General features: G+C 42.7%; 1 protein-coding gene across 1 annotated transcript in view; it reads left to right on the top strand.

Annotated features, from left to right (window-relative positions):
• LOC126184573 (acylamino-acid-releasing enzyme-like) overlaps nucleotides 1-23,645 on the top strand; it is a 134,521-nt gene that overhangs the window by 107,984 nt on the left and 2,892 nt on the right. The window contains exons 10-12 of the mRNA XM_049927007.1: nucleotides 8,922-9,142; nucleotides 9,237-9,316; nucleotides 22,171-22,380. Of these exons, the coding sequence (XP_049782964.1) occupies nucleotides 8,922-9,142; nucleotides 9,237-9,316; nucleotides 22,171-22,380 (511 nt within the window). The remainder of the gene's footprint in view (nucleotides 1-8,921; nucleotides 9,143-9,236; nucleotides 9,317-22,170; nucleotides 22,381-23,645) is intronic.

The following is a 23,645-nucleotide window of genomic DNA, read 5'->3' as shown; positions in this document are numbered from 1 at the left end:
CCGAGTAAAGACTTTACTCTCTGAACATTTTAAGCAGGCGAATGGTGTGTCTCAAAGTGGTTATTTAGGGGAGCCGGAGGTGATCAAATCAAAAAAATTACGATTTTTTAATTAAATTAAATTAAATTAAATTAATTAATTAATTAATTAATTAATTTTTTTTTTTTTCCCCTACCAAAAATTAATTGGAACATTCCACTTTAATGTAAACTTTGAATTATTGTTCTACTCGCCCTAGAAGTGGAGTTATTACCATTTTCCCCCACACCTGCAGAGGAAATGGGCAGGTGCTGAATGCATCTAACACCCTCTCGTGACTTCCTGGCGAACTGCTTGGATGTTCTCGGCCTGTTACGCATACAGCGCCTTATGTTACGTATACAGCGAGTGTGCAAGGGTTGGCTACATTGTTTTCTGTGACAAATGAAGCGCTAAGAGCGCGGAACATCGTCTCTTTGCTGTTTACCGTTTCGAATTAGTTCAGTGTTGCGCCTGTTGTTGGTAGTATTATACTTCTTGTGTAAAGCGTTGTTCTGGTTACGATGCCACGTTTTAGTAACCGTGTATATAAGAAGAGGAAGAACGTAGGGAAAAGAAAATTAACACTAATACCAAGTTGCGATACTACAATTAATGAAACAGTGCGTTCTTCTGCTAAGCAACACATGGCCGCCCATAGCCCTGTGACATCTTCTAGCAAGAAGCTGACTGGTGGAAGTGACAGATTTCGTGAATATGTTAGTGACAGTGATGATATTAACTAAGTACTGAATATTGGATTATTATCTTCTGTGCTGAAAGAAAGTTTTCTGTGCAAAATGTGTTCAAGTGTAGGAGTGGGACTAGAGATAACAAAGCACTTTGGTTTAGCTTGTGAGATGAAGATAATCTGTGCATGTTGCAACTATCAAGTGACTCTGTACAGTTCACATGCCAGTCTCTTTGGTGATTATGGACGATCTAGAGTGTTTGATGTGAATGTTCGACTTGTGTATGGTCTTCGATCCATTGGAAAAGGGTCTGCTGCTGGTAAACTGTTTTGTGGTATTATGAACTTGCCATTGCCTCCAAGCAAATTTGGGTACTACTGTGAATTGGTAGGATCCTCTGTTGAAGATGTGGCTTTGAAAACCATGAAGGAAGCAGTGGAGGAATCTGTAGAAATGAACGGTGGTTCTAGGGATTTGGTAGTGGCATTAGATGGTTCCTGGAAAAAGAGGGGTCATAAATCCCTGAATGGGGTTGTAACTGCTACTTGTGGTGATAGTGCAAAAGTGATAGATGTTGCAATATTATCAAAACATTGTAGGTGCAAAAATAAAATCAAAGGAGAGCACATTGGAACCTGTTAGGCAAATTTTAGTGGATCAAGTGGAGCAATGGAAGTGGATGGAGTGAAACAAATTTTTGAACGTTCAGTTCCCAGTTACAACCTTAGGTACAAATACTACCTTGGGGATGGTGACTCCAAAGGTTTCAAGACTATAGAAGAACTGAAACCATATGGAAATGAATTTGTAGTTGAAAAGTTGGAATGCATTGGGCATGAGCAAAAGCATATGAGTGCACGGCTTCGAAGGCTCAAACAAACTTTGGGTTCAAGTAAGCTCAGTGATGGAAAGACAATAGGAGGGAGAGGCAGGCTTACTGATGAGGTGATTGAACGTCTACAGAGATACTATGGGTATGCTATAAGGCAAAATACTAGTAATGTTAGTGACATGTGAAAAGCAGTGTGGGCATTGTTCCTTCATACTGCCTCTTCCAATGAATACTCTCAACACAGCCTGTGCCCAAAAGATTCCTGGTGCAAATATAATGCAAAAAAGGACTATGACCACAAACATGGTTTGCCAGCAGCTGTGATAAATGCAATAAAACCAATTTTTCATGACTTAGCACAGCCAGAATTGTTACACAAATGTCTACACGGAAAGACGCAGAATCCTAATGAGAGCGTAAACAATTTGATTTGGAAAGTGATTCCTAAAACGGTGTTTGTAAGCATAAAAACACTGCACTTTGGCATTTATGATGAAATGGCAACCTACAGCCAAGGGAACAGTGTGAAGTGTGAAGTTCTGAAGGCATTAGGATTTACAGCTGGGGTGAACACTGTACGAGCACTAAGAAATACTGACAGAGAGCGGATAAGAGGAGCAGAAAGAAGAGAAAGGCATATGAAGTATGATGGAACAACAGGCCAGAAAAGAAGACAGAAGAGGAAGCTTTTGGAGGATGAAGAAGAAGACCCTGATAATTCATCCTATAATGCAGGAATGTATTGAGAAACTTTGATAGCCATTTCCCGTAAATTAGAATTTTTTGAATATAAGGAACATTTTCTCAAAATCCACTCAAGCTAGAGAGATGAAATTTTTATACAGCACTCCTACTGGTCAAACTTACATTGTAACACAGCCATTTGGCAATATGTTCAGTAGTTTCATTTCAGTTTAATTATAAAGCAATTATTTGTAAAAAAATTTGGGTCATTAATAAAAAAAAATAATTGGAAGGAAACTAGAAAAGATACTCCAAAATCCCTCTGTCATAACTACAATACTAAACCACTCTATATGTAAAAAAAAATTCAAATTATTGTATTTGATAGTTTATTCATAAATGTTCTTCAAACTTAGTGATTTTAACATGGGCAGCATAGGCACCTCCGGCTCCCCTATATAATGGCATTCATCACATTGAGAAATGTTTTTGCGGCTACCCTGAAGAGCTCTATAGAGTGCTCCTGATTCCCTGCTGATTCCTCCATTTTTTTGTGCGTACTCTAGTCTCACATTAGCCTCTCAATACGTTATCTGTGGGAACTTACTGCATGAGTAAAATTCTTAGCTTGTGTGTGGAGCCTGGTGACCCCCACACTCTACATAAAACAGTTTCTTTGCATGAAGTGACAAATATGTATGGTCTCGTCAATTCCAAAATTTCCAGAATGAGATTTTCACTCTGCAGCGGAGTGTGCGCTGATATGAAACTTCCTAGCAGATTAAAACTGACCGAGACTCGAACTCGGGACCTTTGCCTTTTGCGGGCAAGTGCTCTACCATCTGAGCTACTGAAGCACGACTCATGCCCGGTCCTCACAGCTTCACTTCTACCAGTATCTCACCTCCTACCTTCCAAACTTTACAGAAGCTCTCCTGCAAACCTTGCAGAACTAGCACTCCTGAAAGAAAGGATACTGCGGAGACATGGCTTAGCCACAGCCTGGGGGACGTTTCCAGAATGAGATTTTCACTCTGCAGCGGAGTGTGCACTGATATGAAACTTCCTTGCAGAATAAAACTGTGTGCCCGACCGAGACTTGAACTCAGGACCTTTGCCTTTCGCGGGCATATGCTCTACCATCTGAGATACCAAAGCACGACTCACGCCCGGTCCTCACAGCTTCAGGAGTGCTAGTTCTGCAAGGTTTGCAGGAGAGCTTCTGTAAAGTTTGGAAGGTAGGAGACGAGATACTGGTAGAAGTGAAGCTGTGAGGACCAGGCGTGAGTCAAGCTTCGGTAGCTCACGTGGTAGAGCACTTGCCCGCGAAAGGCAAAGGTCCCGAGTTCGAGTCTCAGTCGGGCACACAGTTTTAATCTGCCAGGAAGTTTCATATCAGCGCACACTCCTCTGCAGAGTGAAAATCTCATTCTGGAAACATCCCCCAGGCTGTGGCTAAGCCATGTCTCCGCAGTATCCGTTCTTTCAGGAGTGCTAGTTCTGCAAGGTTCGCAGGAGAGCTTCTGTAAAGTTTGGAAGGTAGGAGATGAGATATTGGTAGAAGTGAAGCTGTGAGGACCAGGCGTGAGTCGTGCTTCGGTAGCTCAGGTGGTAGAGCACTTGCCTGCAAAAGACAAAGGTCCCGAGTTCGAGTCTCGGTCGGGCACACAGTTTTAATCTGCCAGGAAGTTTCAATTCCAAAATTGCTGGCACCCAAATCCGTATCCCTTGCCTGACCATCATTGGAACATTTGTTCAACAATCATCAGTAGCAATGAGGCCATTTGAGATCTTTATGAGGGACAAGCTTGATATTTTACAAGTTGATAGAACAAGGTACAAAGCCAGTCGTGGAATAGGGGAACCCCTTGTTAACTTCAGAATGATGTTGTCAAGGTTAACTTTAGAATGAAACAGTGTAGGAAGGCTTGTTCCCCATATTACATTTTCAAAAAATAAGTTCTATGACATTTTTAAATTGGCATCTGGATTTTATTTGTGTTTACACAATTGGGACCATGCAGGGTGCCTTTATTGGATACTCTGTTGTGTTCCCAAAACATATCCCCAGAATAAGACCCTGCAGCAGTTTTCTATCTATTATGTGGATTTATTTGCTGACCTGAGGACACTGGAACAAATGAAATGACATTTTGGGTAGAAATTCTTCATCTGCTCTGATTCCCGTTGTGCCTTGCTTCTCATTCGATAGATGTATGCAGCAGACAGGTTTGTACAGAACATTGAGGGTACACTACTTTTGCAAAGGTAGGAGGAGGAGAGCATTTTGTATTAGATCCAGGGGCAAGTGGGGCTCTGGGGTAAGCTTGCTGGGTAGCTGCCAAGGAGCCCTCTCCAACCTGCTTCCTGCTTAGCCCTCCGGATGCCAAATACATGACAAGGAAGGCAGTGCTTTTGTGGGAGACTTGGTGGTTGGAAGTGAGAGGCAACAGCTGCAATCAGTGAAATCTAAAATGTGACCTTGTCTTACCTCAAACAGAAAACGGAGCTCTTACACACTAAGAGTGGGACACTGTCCATTGACACAGTAGCCACCAGTGTGTGGAATGTGTAAAATGTGGGTTATTGATACACAATATTTTAATTCAGTGTGTTTATGCTGACTTAAAAACTAGTTTGTGTTGTCTACTGGACCTACCTACTGTTTTAAATGACAGTGAGATGAGTGTGATATGTGTTTTAACATTTTGTGTGATATCTGGCTTCTTTCTCAAAATTTTGGGGAAGGAGATGTTAGCATGTTGCAATATGGTTGTCTCACTTATTGTCACGCAGCCACAATAATCAGGCACCTTTCTAAATTGGTCATCTCTATTTACTTTACGTAAGGGCTCTGATGATAGTGCAGTTTAGCACCATAAGTATAGTGTATTTATCTCTTGGTCTCCCTCTACGATTTTTACCTTCCACGCTGCCCTCCAATGCTAAATTTGTGATCTCTTGATGCCTCAGAACATGTCCTACCAACTAGTCCCTTCTTCTCGTCAAGTTGTGCCACAAACTCCTCTTCTCCCCAATTCTATTCAATACCTCCTCATTAGTTATGTAATCTACCCATCTAATCTTCAGCATTCTTCTGTAGCACCACATTTCGAAAGCTTATATTCTCTTCCTGTCCAAACTATTTATCGTTCATGTTTCACTTCCATACATGGCTACACTCCATACGAATACTTTCAGAAATGACTTCCTGACACTTAAATCTATACTTGATGTTAACAAATTTCTCTTCTTCAGAAACGCTTTCCTTGCCATTGCCAGTCTACATTTTATATCTTCTCTACTTAGACCATCATCAGTTATTTTGCTCCCCAAATAGCAAAACTCCTTTACTACTTTAAGTGTCTCATTTCCTAATCTAATTCCCTCAGCATCACCCGACCTAATTCGACTATATTCCATTATCCTCGTTTTGTTTTTGTTGATGTTAATCTTATATCCTCCTTTCAAGACACTGTCCATTCCGTTCAACTGCTCTTCCAAGTCCTTTGCTGTCTCTGACAGAATTACAATGTCATCGGCGAACCTCAAAGTTTTTATTTCTTCTCCATGGATTTTAATACCTACTCCGAATTTTTCTTTTGTTTCCTATACTGCTTGCTTAATATACAGATTGAATAACATTGGGGAGAGGCTACAACCCTGTATCACTCCCTTCCCAACCACTGCTTCCCTTCCCAACCACTGCTTCCCTTTCATGCCCGTTGACTCTTATAACGCCATCAGTAGTTCTAATGGAACGTTGTCTACTCCCGGGGCCTTGTTTCGACTTAGGTCTTGCAGTGCTCAGTCAAACTCTTCACGCAGTATTGTATCTCCCATTTCATCTTCATCTACATTCTCTTCCATTTCCATAATATTGTCCTCATGTACATCGCCGCTTTCCCTTCTTTGGTTAGAACTGGGTTTCCGTCAAAGCTCTTGATATTCATACAAGTGGTTCTCTTTTCTCCAAAGGTCTCTTTAATTTTCCTGTAGGCAGTATCTATTTTACCCCTAGTGAGATAAGCCTCTACATCCTTGCATTTGTCCTCTAGCCATCTCTGCTTAGCCATTTTGCACTTCCTGTCGATCTCATTTTTGAGACGTTTCTATTCCTTTTTGCCTGCTTCATTTACTGCATTTTTATATTTTCTCCTTTCATCAATTAAATTCAATATTTCTTCTGTTACCCAAGGAGTTCTATTAGCCCTTATCTTTTTACCTACTTGATCCTCTGCTGCCTTCACTACTTCATCCCTCAGAGCTACTCATTCTTCTTCTACTGTACTTCTTTCCCCCATTGCTGTCAATTGTTCCCTCATGCTCTCCCTGAAACTCTGTACAACCTCTGGTTCTTTCAGTTTGTCCAGGTCCCACCTCCTTAAATTCCCACCTTTTTGCAGTTTCTTCAGTTTTAATCTACGGTTCATAACCAATAGATTGTGGTCAGAGTCCACATCTGCCCCTGGAAATGTCTTACAATTTAAAACCTAGTTCCTAAATCTCTGTCTTACCATTATATAATCTATCTGATACCTTTTAGTATCTCCAGGATTCTTCCATGTATACAACCTTCTTTTATTTTTCTTGAGCCAAGTGTTAGCTATGATTAAGTTATGCACTATGCAAAATTATACCAGACGGCTTCCTCTTTCATTTCTTACCCCCAATCCATATTCACCTACTATGTTTCCTTCTCTCCCTTTTCCTACTGTTGAATTCCAGTCACCCATGACTATTAAATTTTCGTCCCCCTTCACTACCTGAATAATTTCTTTTATCTCATCATACATTTCATCAATTTCTTCATCATCTGCAGAGCTAGTTGACATATAAACTTGTACTACTGTACTAGGTGTGGGCTTCGTGTCTATCTTGCCCACAATAATGTGTTCACTATGCTGTTTGCGGTAGCTTACCCGCACTCTTATTTTTTATTCATTTTTAAACCTACTCCTGCATTACCCCTATTTGATTTTGTGTTTATAACCCTGTATTCACCTGACCAAAAGTCTTGGGCCTCCTGCCACCAAACTTCACTAATTCCCACTATATCTAACTTTAACCTATCCATTTCCCTTTTTAAATTCTCTAACCTATCTGCTCGATTAAGGGATCTGACATTCCGATCCGTAGAACACCAGTTTTCTTTCTCCTGACAACGACTTCCTCTTGAGTAGTACCCCCCCCTCCGAGATCCGAATGGGGGACTATTTTACCTCCGGAATATTTTACCCAAGAGGACGCCATCATCATTTAACCATACAGTAAAGCTGCATGCCCTTGGGAAAAATTCTGGCTGTAGTTTCCCCTTGCTTTCAGCCGTTCGCAGTACCAGCACAGCAAGGCCGTTTTGGTTATTGTTACAGGGCCAGATCAGTCAATCATCCAGACTGTTGCCCCTGCAACTACTGAAAAGGCTGCTGCCCCTCTTCAGGAACCAAACGTTTGTCTGGCCTCTCAACAGATACCCCTCCGTTGTGGTTGCACCTACGGTACGGCCATCTGTATCGCAGAGGCACGCAAGCCTCCACACAAACGGCAAGGTCCATGGTTCATGGGGGGGGAGGGGGATAACAATAATAATAATAATAATAATAATCTTCTTTTTCTTCTTCTTCAACAACAACAACAACAACAACAACAACAATAACAATATATAGAGGTTGTCACAGTTAGCAAGGGACATAACTGTTAAAGCAGGCCAGACCACTTGTGCCAATCGTGCCCCACACTTACTTGGTGTGAGGCAGATGTAATGGTGCTGAACGGAGCAAGTGCACATTTTGGAGATCATATTAGCCTGCATGAGATGTTTGCACTTGAGTATTTTCCTTCTGGAACACTAGATGTTTAGAATCGGTCTATGTTGTTGCCACTACCATATTTTTCATGGTAGTAGTTGCTCGACTTGATTGCATTTTCAATTTACCTTCACTGATGCCAGTTCAGAATCTGCTTATGTCTGTGATCACAAGTTTGCATAATTCATCCCTCCTGTTGTGTCTTCATCAAATTATTTGAGGTGGGCTGCACAGTGATGAGGTGCAAGAGCAAGCCTGATGAACAGTGCACTTGCTCAGAGACCACCTACATTGTACCTGACATTTGGAATGCAACATTGATCCAAATTTGTTCTGCAGTCACCATGTGGTCGGCAATGATTCCTTGCCTGTTATGGCAGTTCAGTCCCTGAATTTGTATGCTGATGCTGTTCAGAACCAGGATGACATACATGTGCAACTCCAATGGGCAATTAATAAAATGTGTAACACCATATGTCCAACACATTGAGCATTTCTTTTCAAAGACTATACTGCCTTCTTGCAAGATGATGATATATCATCACTGGACGTAAATTTCTTGCAGGAATTGTGTTAATTGATAATGACATGGGATGCCAACAATATTTACAGATTCATTGTGATCCCAGTGGATCATTTTTCAGCAGGTCAAATCAAGTTGTTGTTATGATAAGTATTTTCATGTGACTTCTACTTCATTCACAGCATGCTCCTACGAATGATTGCCTTTTCCGTCCTCTCATCAGATGTTCAGTTTTCCTACTTTTGTTTAATGGCTGGTAATTGAAGTAAAAACTGAATGTTGCAAGAGTGAGTGAGTGAGTGAGTGTGTGTGTGTGTGTGTGTGTGTGTCTGAAAATTACATTTTCTAAGAAATGTTTTTTTCAGGTTTTGGTGTGCTGATGGTGAACTTCAGAGGTTCAGTTGGAGCAGGGCAAGATAGTGTAGACTCACTGCCAGGCAGAATTGGTGATGCTGATGTCAAAGATGTACATTATGCAGCAACTGAAGCACTGAAACAGTTTCCTTTCTTAAATCCTGAGAAGCTTTTTCTGTTTGGAGGTTCACATGGTGGTTTTCTAGTGACGCACCTCAGTGGGCAGTATCCAGTAAGTTGCAAAATAAAAGCATGAATTGTGGCATTTATAAGGAATTAATGTTTCATCAGTGTGTGTGTGTGTTTGCTCTTTTTTGTTATTACAGAAAGACTATAAAGCAGTTGTGGCAAGAAATCCAGTGACAGATGTGGCAGCAATGTTTACCGTCACTGATATTCCAGATTGGTGAGTTTCCCAACCGAGACATTATTGGGGGGGGGGGGGGGGGAAATGTTTTGGTGAATAGTTTTTAAAGAGATCAAAATTTTTTTATTTGTGATAATAATATATACAGTAGAGTCCCATTAATCCGAACTAATTGGGTCTGGACCTTGTTCAGATTAGCCGGAATTACGGTGATGAGTTTCTAGAATGAAGTACACCAAGCAGATAAGTAGGTACACCATAGTTACAAATGGGAACAAATCTGGGAACAATGGCTCACTGTCACTCCCTGCCCTTGTTGTTGTATATTGTTGAGACCTTTGTAGTGCCTGAGTCAGTGCACTGCCAGTTGGATCCCAAAGCGCTTGGTTATGGTAGTTATCGATCGCTGGCATGCGTTAACAGTTGTATTGTATTCGTTCAGGTGTAAGCGGTGTATGTATTTTCGTCATGAGTAAACGGAAACATACAACATTAACTTTCAAAGAAAATCTGAATGCTTTGAAGCGGATAGACAAAGGAAATCTGAATGCTTTGAAGTGGATAGACAATGGTGAGAATGTATCTAAACTGGCGACAGAACTGGGTGTAGGTAAAGCAAATATTTATGATTGGAAGAAGAACTGATTGAAGCTTGAAGAAGACTTTGAAACAGTCCCGGTATGATGAAATGGGTGAAACTCTTTTCCTTTGGCTTATATGAGAAAGAGAAATGGGAACTTCTTTGAGTGGAGCACTGGTTCAGGAGAAGGCTGTTTACCTGAACAAGTTAATGAATGGTGATGAGTCTTTTAGTGCGAGTACGGGTTGGTTGGACAGATTCAAAAAAGTCATGGAATCCATCAGCTAACAATTACTGGAGAGAAGCTTTCTTCTGACCGTGATGCAGCAAAAGAATACTTGGCTGAGTTTGAAAAAATGATAAGAGAGGGAAAGTATTCTCCCCAACAAATTTATAACGCTGATGAGATGGAACCTTAATTTTAGGGCATCTCACCCCAGGACAGAGGAATTATGTGATGGAGAAATTGTGGCGATGTTTTTGCCGCCAAATGTTACACCACTTCTACAGCCGATGGACCAGGGCATACTGCAAACATTAAAAATGATTTACAGAGAACAATTTTTAAGAATGCTGATCCAAGATGATAGCATTCCTCTAGTTGACAAAATAAAAAATAACAATATGAAGGATGTTGTTTATTGGGCCGCTGAGGCGTGGCAGAATATTTCATAAAATACTCTGAGAAAATCGTGGAGAAAACTTTGGACATCTCTTGAATTTCAGGACAGCCTAGTTGAAAATGAAGAGGAAAATCTACTACAAATGATACAGACAATCCCTTGATGTGAAGAAGCTAGTGAAGGAGACGTAGATGAGTGGATGGCAGCAGGTGGGCATATGTGGAGAACCTTACTGACGCTGGTTTAGTTGCTGCTGTGAATCAAGACCAGGAAGAAGTGGAATGCTGTGATGGAAGTGACAATGAGCTTGAAAGCAACAAAGGAGAGCTGGTGCCACACAACGACGCAGCAGAAGCCCTTGATGTCGCACTACGTTATTTGGAGCAACAGCCCACTGCTACACCTGCTGATTGGATGTTTATGAGACGATGGTGCGACTATGCGTCATATAACAGACTGTCTTCATTATGCCAAAAAACAATGACTGAGTTTTTGTCATCTAAAAAAGTAGAGATAAAATGTCCGCTCTAATGTAGTAAGTTTGACAGGTTTTCTTTCATTGTTATGTATTGATTAAACCTAATGTTTTCTTGCCAATTTTTCTAATACATGGTTTCTGTACTCTGTAAATTAAAGTAGTGTGTATGTGCAGCAGTTTACCACACAGTTTTCCATACTTAGACTGACATTTCTCATGTTCGGATTAACCAAACATTCGGATTACTGGGACTCCGCTGTAAAGCAATTTTGCAACAAATAAAGTTTCTCTGTGGCCATTCCTGTGGTAATAGATAATTGAGAAAGAAGTTACGGCAGAGTTAGTAATCTAAATATGATCCCTCCCTTTCCTTCCAGGACGAAACACTCATTTTAAGTAGGTCCCAGTAAAACTTGATTTATGATTTATTTTTGAACAGGGATTTGTAATAGTGACATCAGTTGCTTTAACATGATTATTTTAAAAAATTGCTGATAACGGGAAAGAAGGCATTCCTGCATGATTCACATCATGCAAACATGCCCATTTGGAGGTGCTGTAATCACTTGAAGCAGAACAGAATGTGGATCTTTGCAGTGTACTGGCATTATCATTGGTGACAGGCCAGGTTCATAACCACTTATTGCATTTTGAGGAGTGCCAGAGGATCAGTACGCATACATGCACTTTAAGTCTTTTACATTCATTTAATTAACATAGTGTCTTAAGTATTTTACTTGGAGAGTGCAGCCATGAAATATTTTTACACTGTGCTGTTTGCTTAAATTTCATAGACTTAGTGTGCATATACTGTTTGGCAGAGACAATTCACACAGTGTCGCAGCCTGCAAACCTCAACTAACACTGCTGAACCTTTCTGCTGGACCAGAATGGAATTATAGAAGCATAATTCATCTGTGTGCATTCATGTGTTCTGCTTGTTCGCTGGTGGTCATTTTTATGCAGAATGCTTTGCAGTGAACACATGATGCATTGTAAATGATATAGGTTATCTCACATGTAGTTGTCCTTCGATGTTATAGATTTTGCTGGTGGTAGTGATTGGGAGTGACTTGGGGAAGTGGTTGTTGGTGGGTGCATGTCTAGGGTAAAGATAGTGGTCTGAAATCTTATATGATTTGACAAGGATGTTACAGATTTTACAAGGATGACGAAAGGCAGCTCTGGGTGGTGTGGGGAGGGAATAAGGGAAGTTGATATCATTCATGACTCAACTTGAGAAAGTCACAGCTCTGGTTGAGTAATCTGTGATTCTAGAAGTTGGTAGTACTGTTTATTTATTTGTGTATTTCTAGGCTGTACTGAGAGTTGCACCTCTTAAAGATAATTGCTGGCCAGTCGATCTGCTCTTTTGTGAATTTAACACATTTCTAAAATAGATGTTCCTGACTATGGAGATAGAAATGGATTTGTGTTACAGCATTGATGTCAGTGAATATAAAGTTTTGCAAAATTTTCAGATAAAGAAAAAGTACTGTTGATTGTTACGAGAATTGCATTTTCTTTTGCAGGTATACAAGTTTTGCCCTGAAAGTAATGTTAAAAAATCTATAAAAACATAATGATCAGAATGGAAAAATGCATCAAAAATATTCAAAATAGGACCCCCACATCAATAATTTTTGCCAGCAAGATTTGCAAGTGTTGCAGACACAAGGGAAGACCCCCATTGGAAAGTCCTGTGGGGCCAATGCAATAGCAAGTGTTATTGTTGATGGTTTCAAACCTGTCTCCTTTCATGGGTATCTTGAGGCGCTGTTTCACCATGCCCTTTCCTCTACTTACTTTCTATTTAATAATGAATATTTTGAGCAACTTGATGGTGTTATCATGGGTAGTCCTCTGTCCCCTCTGGTAGCAAACTTTTATATGGAAGACTTTGAGGAGAGGGCACTCGATTCGGCGATGTTTAAACCAACAGTCTTCTGGCGGTACGTGGATGATACTTTTGTAGTGTGGCCTCACGGTGAAGAAGAGCTGTCACGGTTTTTACAACATCTGAATTCCATCCACACAAACATTCAGTTTACGATGGAAGTTGAAAAGGATGGTTGCCTACCATTTCTGGACGTCATGGTTAATCGCAAGGTGGATGGGTCATTGGGGCATTCTGTCTATCGAAAACCCACGCATACGGACCTGTACCTGCAGGCGTCAAGTTGTCATCACCCGTCAAACTATGGGCGTCCCTCGAACGTTGGTGCATAGGGCACATGTCGTGTCTGATAAAGACAACCTTGCTGATGAATTAGAGCACTTGAAATCTGTATTTCAACATAATGGATATTCTGCACATCAGGTCAGTACTGCTTTAAGGATGAAAAAACGTGACCACCCACAAGATCAAGAGGATAAGGAGGTGTTTAAGTCCAGAGCATTTCTCCCATATGTCGGTAACATTTCATTGAAAGTAGGCAGAATTTTAAAGAAAAATTGTGTGAAAGCAATCTTCCGGCCACCTACAAAGACTCGTGCTCTTCTGGGCTCAGCCAAGGATGATCTGGGATTACGGAAGCCTGGAATTTATAAAATACCTTGCGAGTGTGGGAAAGCCTACATTGGTCAGACCACACGCACAGTACACGACCGCTGCGTTAAACATGAGCACCACACTCGCCTTTTCGGGAGTGCCCTCAGTGAGGGCCCCCACAAGGGAGGAGCGCGCCATCGGAGACGCCGGTAATCATGGGGGATTCTTCCGCAATGGTTTCCTCACCTTCCACTATGTCTGCTCACAAACGTAAGTTCACTGAGTCGCAGCCACAGACAGTTCTTCCATCGTTGCCACAGTTCCTTGTTGTTTCTCGGTCTGACGAAGGTCACGACTTCTCCACGGTCAACCCTTTCATTATTCAGAAAGGTGTCGACGCAATTGCAGGTCCTGTAAAGTCTTGTTCCCGATTACGGAATGGCACCCTGTAGTTAGAAACTAACAGTGCCCTCCAGGCACAAAAATTGCTGCATATTTCTCTGCTCCACACCTTCCCTGCCCGGGTGGAACCGCACTGTACCTTAAATTCCTCGCGTGGAGTCGTTTATACACGATCCCTCGATGGATTGTCTGACGAAGAAATTCAGCACTACCTGTCTGACCAGGGCGTAACGGCTGTTCATAGAGTTATGAAAAGGGTTGACACGAACATCATTCCAACCCGCACTGTCTTCTTGACGTTTGACAAAGTTCAACTCCCATCGAAAATCAAAGCGGGCTATGAGATAATTTCCGTTCGCCCTTACGTCCCAAACCCTACGCGTTGCTATCGATGTCAGCGGTTCAATCACACCAGCCAGTCCTGTTCTAATCCGGCCAAATGTGCTACGTGTGGCAAGGATGCCCATGAGGGTGCTTGTCCACCTCCATCCCCTCGCTGCATCTACTATATGGGTGACCACGCTGCTTCCTCTCGAGATTGCCCCGTTTTTAAGAACGAAAAGCTCATCCAGGAAATCAGAGTGAAGGAAAAGGTGTCGACCTTTGCTGCTCGAAAATTATTCGCCAGTCGACAGCCCACAGGAAAATACAGCACTGTCCTTGCTTCTCCTCGGCCAACAAAGGAGGCAGCCACGCAGACTTGCGACCTCACCTTTAGTGCCACGGTCGTCAGATCGGCCAGCGCAAAGATCGCCCGTTCAACCTCACCACCTTCGCCTGCCCACTCTATGGTTCACTTTTCGTCGGGTTCTGCTAAATCTCGAGCCCAAAAGTCAGCCACCAAGTCTTCGAAAAAAGAGCATACTCGTGAAGAGTTTTTACGTACCGCAACTTCACAACCATCGGTTCCTCCTTCATCTAAACATCATACTTCCAAGAAGGCTACAAAGAAACCCAGTTCCTCTCCTTCTCCGTCAAGGCGTGTCCCATCTACAGCACCACCTGGCGGAAATCGCCCTCGGCCGTCTTCTGTGTCGCCGAGGCGCACTGCTGGTGGCCGGTCAACCAGCCGATCGCTGGTGGCAGGAGCTGCTCCTGACCAACCTATGGATCAGGATCTTCTGCCTTCGGCTGAATGCCACTCCATGCTGTCGGTCGCCAGCTCTGAGCAGTCGTTGAGTTAACAGCACCCTTGGTCACATTCCTTCATTTTCTGTTCACCCTATGTCCATTATCCACTGGAATATCCGCGGCATTCGAGCCAATCGGGATGAATTGTCGATCCTCTTACGATCCTACTCGCCGGTCATCTTCTGTCTTCAGGAAACAAAGCTGCGTCCCCATGACTGCTTTGTTCTCCCTCATTTTCAGTGCGTCCGATATGACCTCCCCTCTGTTGAAGGCACTCCCGCCCATGGAGGACTCATGATTCTTCTCCATGATACTCTCCATTATCACCCAATCCACTTAAACAGTTCCTTCCAAGCTGTCGCCGTCCGCCTTTCCCTCTCTGGATACACGTTCTCTCTTTGTACTGTATACATTCCATCGTCCACACCAATGGCACGAGCTGATCTCCTTCATCTTCTTGGTCAGCTTCCACCCCCTTATTTGCTGGTTGGGGACTTCAATGCCCACCACCCGCTTTGGGGATCTCCACATCCTTGTCCACGTGGCTCCCTATTGCTAGACGTCTTCCACCAAGCGGATCTAGTTTGCCTCAACACTGGGGTCCCCACATTTTTGTCTTCCTCCATGACAAATTTATCTCATTTGGACCTTGCGGTCGGTACTATTCCGCTAGCTCGGCGCTTCGAATGGGTCGCCCTTGATGATACACACTCGAGTGACCACTTTCCATGTGTCCTTAGACTGCAGCCTCAACTGCCATATATGCGCCCGCGACGCTGGAAGTTTACCCAAGCCGATTGGGCACTTTTTTCGTCTCTAGCGACATTCGATGACCGTCGCTTTCCCAGCGTCGACGATGAGGTCACACATATTACCGACAGCTGCGGAACGTTCAATACCACGCACCTCCGAATTGCCCCGGCGACCCCCAGTTCCTTGGTGGAACGAGGCATGCCGTGACGCAATACGTGAGCGGCGACGTGCTCTTCGCATTTTCCGTCACCATCCTACTTTGGCCAACTGTATCCGCTATAAGCAGCTCCGTGCGCGATGCCGTCGCGTCATCCGCGATAGCAAGAAGGCAAGCTGGAAATTCTTTATTAGCTCATTCAACACCTTCACTCCCTCCTCGGAAGTTTGGAGTCGGCTTCGACGGTTCTCAGGCACGCCTAGTTTCTCCCCGGTCTCTGGGCTCACTGTCGCGCATGATACATTAGTGGACCCCGTCGCAATTTCTAACTCCTTGGGTCAGCACTTTGCTGAGATTTCGAGCTCTTCCAATTACCCGCCAGCGTTTCTCCCGAAGAAACGTGCAGCGGAAGCATGACCTCTTGCTTTCTCCTCTCCAAATCGCGAAAGCTACAATACTGTTTTCTCCATGCGGGAACTCCAACATGCACTCTCTTCTTCTCGCTCCTCCACCCCAGGACCGGATGGTATCCACGTCCAAATGTTGCTGCATTTATCAACCCATAGTCTGCGTTACCTCCTTCGCCTTTATAATCGAATTTGGACCAATAGTACTTTTCCCCTACGATGGCGGGAAGCTGTCGTCGTTCCTATTCCGAAACCTGGAAAGGACAAACATCTCCCCTCTAGTTATCGCCCCATTTCTCTCAAGAGTAGTGTCTGTAAGGTTTTGGAGCGTATGGTGAATTCCCGTTTAGCTTGGTGGCTGGAATCCCGCAGTCTTTTAACACCTGCCCAATGCGGATTCCGAAAGCATCGTTCTGCAGTTGACCATCTTGTTGCTCTCTCCACTTATATCATGAACAATTTTCTCTGGAAACGCCAAACAGTAGCAATATTTTTTGATCTGGAGAGAGCATACGATACCTGTTGGAGGACAGGCATCCTCCACACACTGTTCTCTTGGGGCTTTCGAGGTCGGCTGCCCCTTTTTCTTCGCGAATTTATGGCAGAGTGCACATTTAGAGTGCGGGTGAACACTACTCTCTCCCGTACTTTCTCCCAAGAAAACGGGGTACCCCAGGGCTCCGTGCTGAGTGTTATACTGTTTGCCATTGCCATCAATCCAGTTATGGATTGTCTCCTTCCTGATGTCTCGGGCTCCCTCTTTGTGGACGATTTTGCGATCTACTACAGCTCTCAACGGACCAGCCTTCTTGAACGACGTCTTCAAGGATGTCTCGATCGCCTCCACTCTTGGAGCATCGAAACCGGCTTCCGTTTTTCTCCCAGTAAGACCGTTTGTGTTAATTTTTGGCGACGTGAGGAGTTTCTTCCACCCTCCTTACATCTAGGACCTGTCAACCTTCCGTTTTCAGACGTCGCTAAATTCTTGGGTCTTATGTTTGACAGAAAACTATGCTGGTCCTCCCACATTTCGTATCTTTCGGCTCGCTGCCTGCGATCCCTCAACACCCTCCGTGTCCTGAATGGTACCTCCTGGGGAGCGGACCGAGTGGTCCTTCTCCGCCTCTATCGCGCCTTAGTGCGCTCGAAATTGGACTATGGAAGCATAGTCTACTCCTCTGCTCGGCCGTCTATTCTTCGGCGTCTCGACTCTATCCACCACCGTGGATTACGTTTAGTGTCTGGAGCTTTTTACACCAGCCCTGTGGAAAGCCTTTATGCTGAGACTGCTGCATCTCCGCTGTCCAATCGGCGAGCAGTCCTTCTGAGTCGTTATGCCAGCCATCTGTCTTCCATGCCTGCTAATCCAGCCCATGACATATTTTTCGACGCCTCCTTTGATGTAGGGTATGCAGGCCGCCCCTCCTCCCTACTACCACCGGGAGTCCGCTTCCGTCAACTGCTCCATTCTCTTTCCTTCCGCTTTCCTAAAACCTTCTTGACAACTTGGGGTACAGCACCGCCTTGGCTCTGTCCCCGGATCTGCCTGCTCCGTGACCTTTGTCGATTTCCCGAGGATGGTACCCCTTCACTTGTTTATCGTCGGGCATTTGCTGCTCTATGTGCACAAATGACGGAAGCCACATTTATTTACACCGATGGCTCGAAAACATCGTTAGGTGTGGGAAGTGCCTATGTTGTTGGCGACACCCCAAATCACTTTCGGCTTCCCGACCAGTGTTCGGTCTACACTGCGGAGCTTTACGCTGTTCTCCAGGCTGTCCACTACATCCGCCGCCATCAGCGGATACAGTACGTTATCTGCTCCGATTCTCTCAGCTCTCTCCTCAGTCTCCAAGCTCTTTACCCTGTGCACCCTCTGGTCCACCGGATTCAGGACTGTCTACGCTTGCTCCACCTGGGGGGGCGTCTCGGTGGCGTTCCTCTGGCTCCCGGGACACGTTGGTATCTGCGGAAATGAGGCGGCCGATATTGCAGCCAAGGCTGCAGTCTCTCTTCTTCGGCCAGCAATTCAATCGATTCCCGTCGCCGATCTCCGGAGCGTTTTATGTCATCGTGTTGTTCATTTATGGCGCGCGCACTGGTCGACACTTCCCCAAAATAAATTGCGGGACGTAAAAACTCTTCCTTGTGCTTGGACCTCTTCCTCCCGAACGCGTCGTCGGGAGGAGGTAATTTTAACTAGACTCCAGATAGGGCACTGTCTTTTTAGCCATCGACATCTTTTAAGCGGCGATCCTCCCCCACTCTGTCCCCACTGCTCTCAGCTGTGGACGGTAAGACACCTTTTAATTGAGTGCCCCTATTTTAATCCGTTACGCGCCCGTCTACAGCTGTCGCCTGATATATCGTCAATTTTAGCAGACGACACGCGATCGGCCGATCGCGTTCTAGAGTTCATTCGTGCCAGTGAAATGACGTCGGTCATTTGAAGTTTTTTTTTTTTTTGGGACAACAATCGTGATGGCGGCTTTCAATTGAATAAGGCCTGGGACCCGTTGATTTCTTTAATATCAACCAAAAGAAAACTTTTTATGGCTTCTGACATGTCGAGCGACAAGTAATTTTAATTTTAATATTGAAATTTTGTATTTTATTGTTTTGGACACGTCTGCGTGCATGTTTTACTTGTATCACGCATTCGTTTGCGCCTCATAGATGCAGTAATATTGTAGAGGGCCTGGGAATCGACAGGTGGCGCGCATGCAACGGTAACTTGCGCATGTGCGTCTTGCGGCACTTTTACGTATAAATAGAGCGACTTGCACTAGCAATCTCCAGTGTCAAACACTCGCCTGAAGATGGCTGTAAGGTTGCCAGCCGAAATATCGTGGAAAGAAGTCAACGAGATCCGGCTGCAATCCCGAAATCTTGTGGAATAAAACAAAAAGTTTTCTCTTGATGCCTCAGAACATGTCCTACCAACTAGTCCCTTCTTCTCGTCAAGTTGTGCCACAAACTCCTCTTCTCCCCAATTCTATTCAATACCTCCTCATTAGTTATGTGATCTACCCATCTAATCTTCAGCATTCTTCTGTAGCACCACATTTCGAAAGCTTATATTCTCTTCCTGTCCAAACTATTTATCGTTCATGTTTCACTTCCATACATGGCTACACTCCATACGAATACTTTCAGAAATGACTTCCTGACACTTAAATCTATACTTGATGTTAACAAATTTCTCTTCTTCAGAAACGCTTTCCTTGCCATTACTAGTCTACCTTTTATATCCTCTCTACTTCGACCATCATCAGTTATTTTGCTCCCCAAATAGCAAAACTCCTTTACTATTGTAAGTGTCTCATTTCCTAATCTAATTCCCTCAGCATCACCCGACTTAATTCGACTAAATTCCGTTATCCTCATTTTGTTTTTGTTGATGTTAATCTTATATCCTCCTTTCAAGACACTGTCTATTCCGTTCAACTGCTCTTCCAAGTCCTTTGCTGTCTCTGACAGAATTACAATGTCATTGGCGAACCTCAAAGTTTTTATTTCTTCTCCATGGATTTTAATACCTACTCCACACTTTTCTTTTGTTTCCTTCACTGCTTGCTCAATATACAGATTGAATAACATCGGGGAGAGGCTACAACCCTGTATCGCTCCCTTCTCAACCACTGCTTCCCTTTCATGTCCCTCGGCTCTTATAACTGCCATCTGGTTTCTGTACTCCTTAATCTAGCTTCTAAGATAAGTCGTAGGGTCAGTATTGCCTCACGTGTTCCAAATTTCTACGGAATCCTAACTGATCTTCCCCAAGGTCGGCTTCTACCAGATGATGATAGTAAAGCATTATCTTCTCTTTCTGCATCATCAGCGTAATTGATGACTGGTTCTTCAGCACCATAAATGGTGTCATACGCGACTGTCCATTCTTCCATATTGACTACAAGAGGGAACCAACTGGATGTAAGCCTTAGAAGAGCAGATCAGATCAGATCCTAATTTGTATCCACATTATGAATAAATTCAGATGTTGAATCATTGGCTTCCCCTTCAGTTTCAGCAGTGTTATGAGTTGCCGTCCAGGCCACCTTAAAACAGTTGGTTTTTTGTCTGTTGTAACTTCATCCCAAGCAGAAGATACGTTGCGGATAGCTTGCAGGACATTTCAATGTGGAACTGTTTCTTGTAGTTCGACTGCACAGATGGCAGCCTTAACAAGCCAGTGTCTATAATTGTACTTCAATGAAGCAATTATTCCTTGAGCCAAAGGCTGCAGACATCTTGTGTTGTTAGCTGGTAAGAAGACAACTTCTCTGTTGAGAAGGTCAAGCTATCAAACTGATGTGCTGAGGAGTGTTCGAAAGTTACCAAAATATTTCTCTCCCTCATAGCCATTTCTTATTGAACCTTCAAGAGCCAGCTATGGAGGAGAGATCTGGCCTTCCAGTGTCTGTTGTTACTTTCATAATGGCATGGCAGATTGAATAAGTTGGCGCGTTTAAAGTAGTGTGAACTTTAGTCTTCCCTTACTGCATTTTCGTCCATAACATTTTTTGCCCTTAACAAGTAGTATTTTTTCAGGCACCAAGTTATAGAAACGCCACCTTTATCCATATTAAGTACATCTCTTGGGAGATACAAATTAGAGGCCTTGGAATGAAACCCCTATGTCCACTCATTGTCATCTTCCTCCTTTGCTCTATGTCTCTTCCCACAGGCAAGACAGCACTGATTTTATGCCTCTTTTGAAAACATCATATCCAGCCCTCAGAACACAAACCCACCATTTACCTTCTAGTGTGTGATTTCACGAGCCTTTTCTTGAATCGTGGGACTGGACAACGGAATTTGCTGTGAGTGCATGTTTTGGAACCATTCAAACAGGAATCTTCCACTGCTTCATGTTTGGATGGCCTCATACACTTTCTGCTGTTGCTAAATGAAGATCTTGCCAGACTTGCCCTATTTTCTATCTTGAACTTATTATCAATGAGATCTGAAAGTCTTCTGTAACTTCTTTTTTTATTTTCTCTCCACTGTTGACCAAATGTAGAATTGCTGCTTTTGTTTTAGTATCAGAGCATTGTGATCTTGTTTCTGATTTGGCATCATATTGTGAGTGATGGAGCGATGGAACTCACTGTTCACAAACAAACAGTGACAGAAACCCTCTTGATAGTTGTGTGTCCCGCACCATGTGTGATGTGCTGACAAACCCCTCAATTCCCCCACCCTTGCCTCTTACACTGTGGAAGTGACACATGGGCAGCAAGCAAGCGATTGGGCCATTGTTTCAGAATTAAATTACGTACATTATTGAGAAAAATTATGTGAAATGCATAACGGAAAATACTGTAGTGCACTACATATATACATACTTATTCAGTTTAGATGATGAATATGAACTGGAACGTGTAATGTGGGGACCAGCTTTTAGTTTGTAGTACAAGTTATACAAAATTAGGTTTAAGTGGTAGATTTTTTGCTGTTATTCGGTAGGGATTCAAAAGCCATTATTGGTTAAGCGAGTTTCAAAATAATGAGTCTACTGTAATGGATTAGAGTGGAAACCGTCATTGTGAAGCCTATGCCAAGTGTGACAGACAAGATGTAGTATTTTTGGACTTGGGACTTCATTCGTTATGTTCCTTACCATTCAGATGCCATTTACCGTAAGCATTATCTCCACTTTTACTAGCTAGAAAAAATGAGATTTGTATTTACTCTTCCACTTGTGGTCTACTCCAGTTTATGCTGCTTCTTTGTTTTGAAGTAAGACTGTTTTTACTTTTGATTATTACATTTTACGTTTTGCAATTTAAATGGAACTAGAGTTAACAGAATTGTTAATCTCGTTACATCTTTCAATCTCACGTAAAATGCAACTTCATATTCTAGGACGGCAGTGGAAGCTGGCTATCACTACAATGTGCTACAAGACATGAGCCTTGAAGCATTTGAGAAGATGAAGAAATGTTCGCCTGTTAACCATATAAATAACGTAGTTGCCCCAACATTATTTATGGTTGGGAAGAAGGATGCAAGAGTTCCAAGCAGTCAAGCAATTGGTTACTACCACCTTCTGCGGTCTAACAATGTTAAAACAAAGTAAGTGTGTCTTCTTTAGAAGAAATAAAATAAATGGTTGCACAAGGTGCAACCGCTTGGGGTGCTAGAAAATATATAACCACTGTTAATGAAAACCACTTTCACAGTATAAAAAAAAATTTTAGTGGTTTAGTTTTATGTTCTTACTTATATTGTGTGTTGTAATGCAATAAGATTGTATACGGTAATCTGACACTGAGCAAGTGTTTGATACTCTGGAGGAAGGTAAAAATGATTACGCTTAAATAGTTGCAAATAATAATGCTACCCTGTGGATCTGCAAGTTATTTGTAAATTTGCCTTTATATCATACCACCTAATATGAAATTTTCATGATGTTTCATTGCATTATACTGTATATTGGTAACTTATTATTTTTGAGCTGTGGGCCAGTCATAATAATTGTATGCAGTCTTTTATCAATGTCCCTGTCTGCCATTCAGTACTTCCTTATGTGGTGAGCAGCAATTTATCCTTTTCATGTTATTATAAATATAATGTGTATTATACAAATATTTTATTTTCCTAATTGGCTGAAAGGAATGAAGACATTATGAAAAACTAATTTCTACTTGTGTCTGTCTTTACGTCATGACACAATATTGAAGTTCGGCACAAGTCTTAATGTTCTTGTTGTTGGAATACCAAATTACACGTATTGTTCACTGCTCAAAGAATTTTTGGTAAAATAAGTTACGGCCCGTTTTTGGAGCTACCTAAAGTACTGCCTAGAAATAAACACAGTGGAAGGAAGATGGCTACTACCCACTGTCAAGACTTGTAGCAAGCATTTCAGAAAGCAGAGATCGATGATGTAGCATTGTATTTTCTTATTTCTTTAATGGGCCAATGTGTCAGTGCTGCTCCTTGAATACACAAATCACAAGAAACGCTGTAAAAGACATTCATGCGATCCACAACAACTTGTAATTTGTGTGCGTGTGCTGTGGAAGAAGAAAGGGTACTTATTCTTTCTGTTCCCTGTTGAAACCTGTAGGGTTTTTCCTGAGTTGGAAACAATTTTTCTTAATTGTTTTTATTGTTACACTATCATTTCTGTTGTACTGATGAAATGTGTAAGAGAAGCTGGTACAGAAATCTTAAACTTGTATACCACAACAAACAAGGAGCATCTCATTTCCAGAGTTACCCTTCCTTACTTTTAAAATAGTAAATATGCAATTAATTTATGTATAAATTAGTGCAATCGCATGAGAAACTGAAATATCTGGCAGAATTACAATTTGCAGACATAAAAATGTCCA

The sequence above is a fragment of the Schistocerca cancellata genome, chromosome 1 (genome assembly GCF_023864275.1).
Source record: "Schistocerca cancellata isolate TAMUIC-IGC-003103 chromosome 1, iqSchCanc2.1, whole genome shotgun sequence".
Lineage (NCBI taxonomy): Eukaryota > Metazoa > Arthropoda > Insecta > Orthoptera > Acrididae > Schistocerca > Schistocerca cancellata.
The sequence above is the reverse complement of the archived record's forward strand: the minus strand, read 5'-3'. Positions and strand labels throughout refer to the sequence as shown.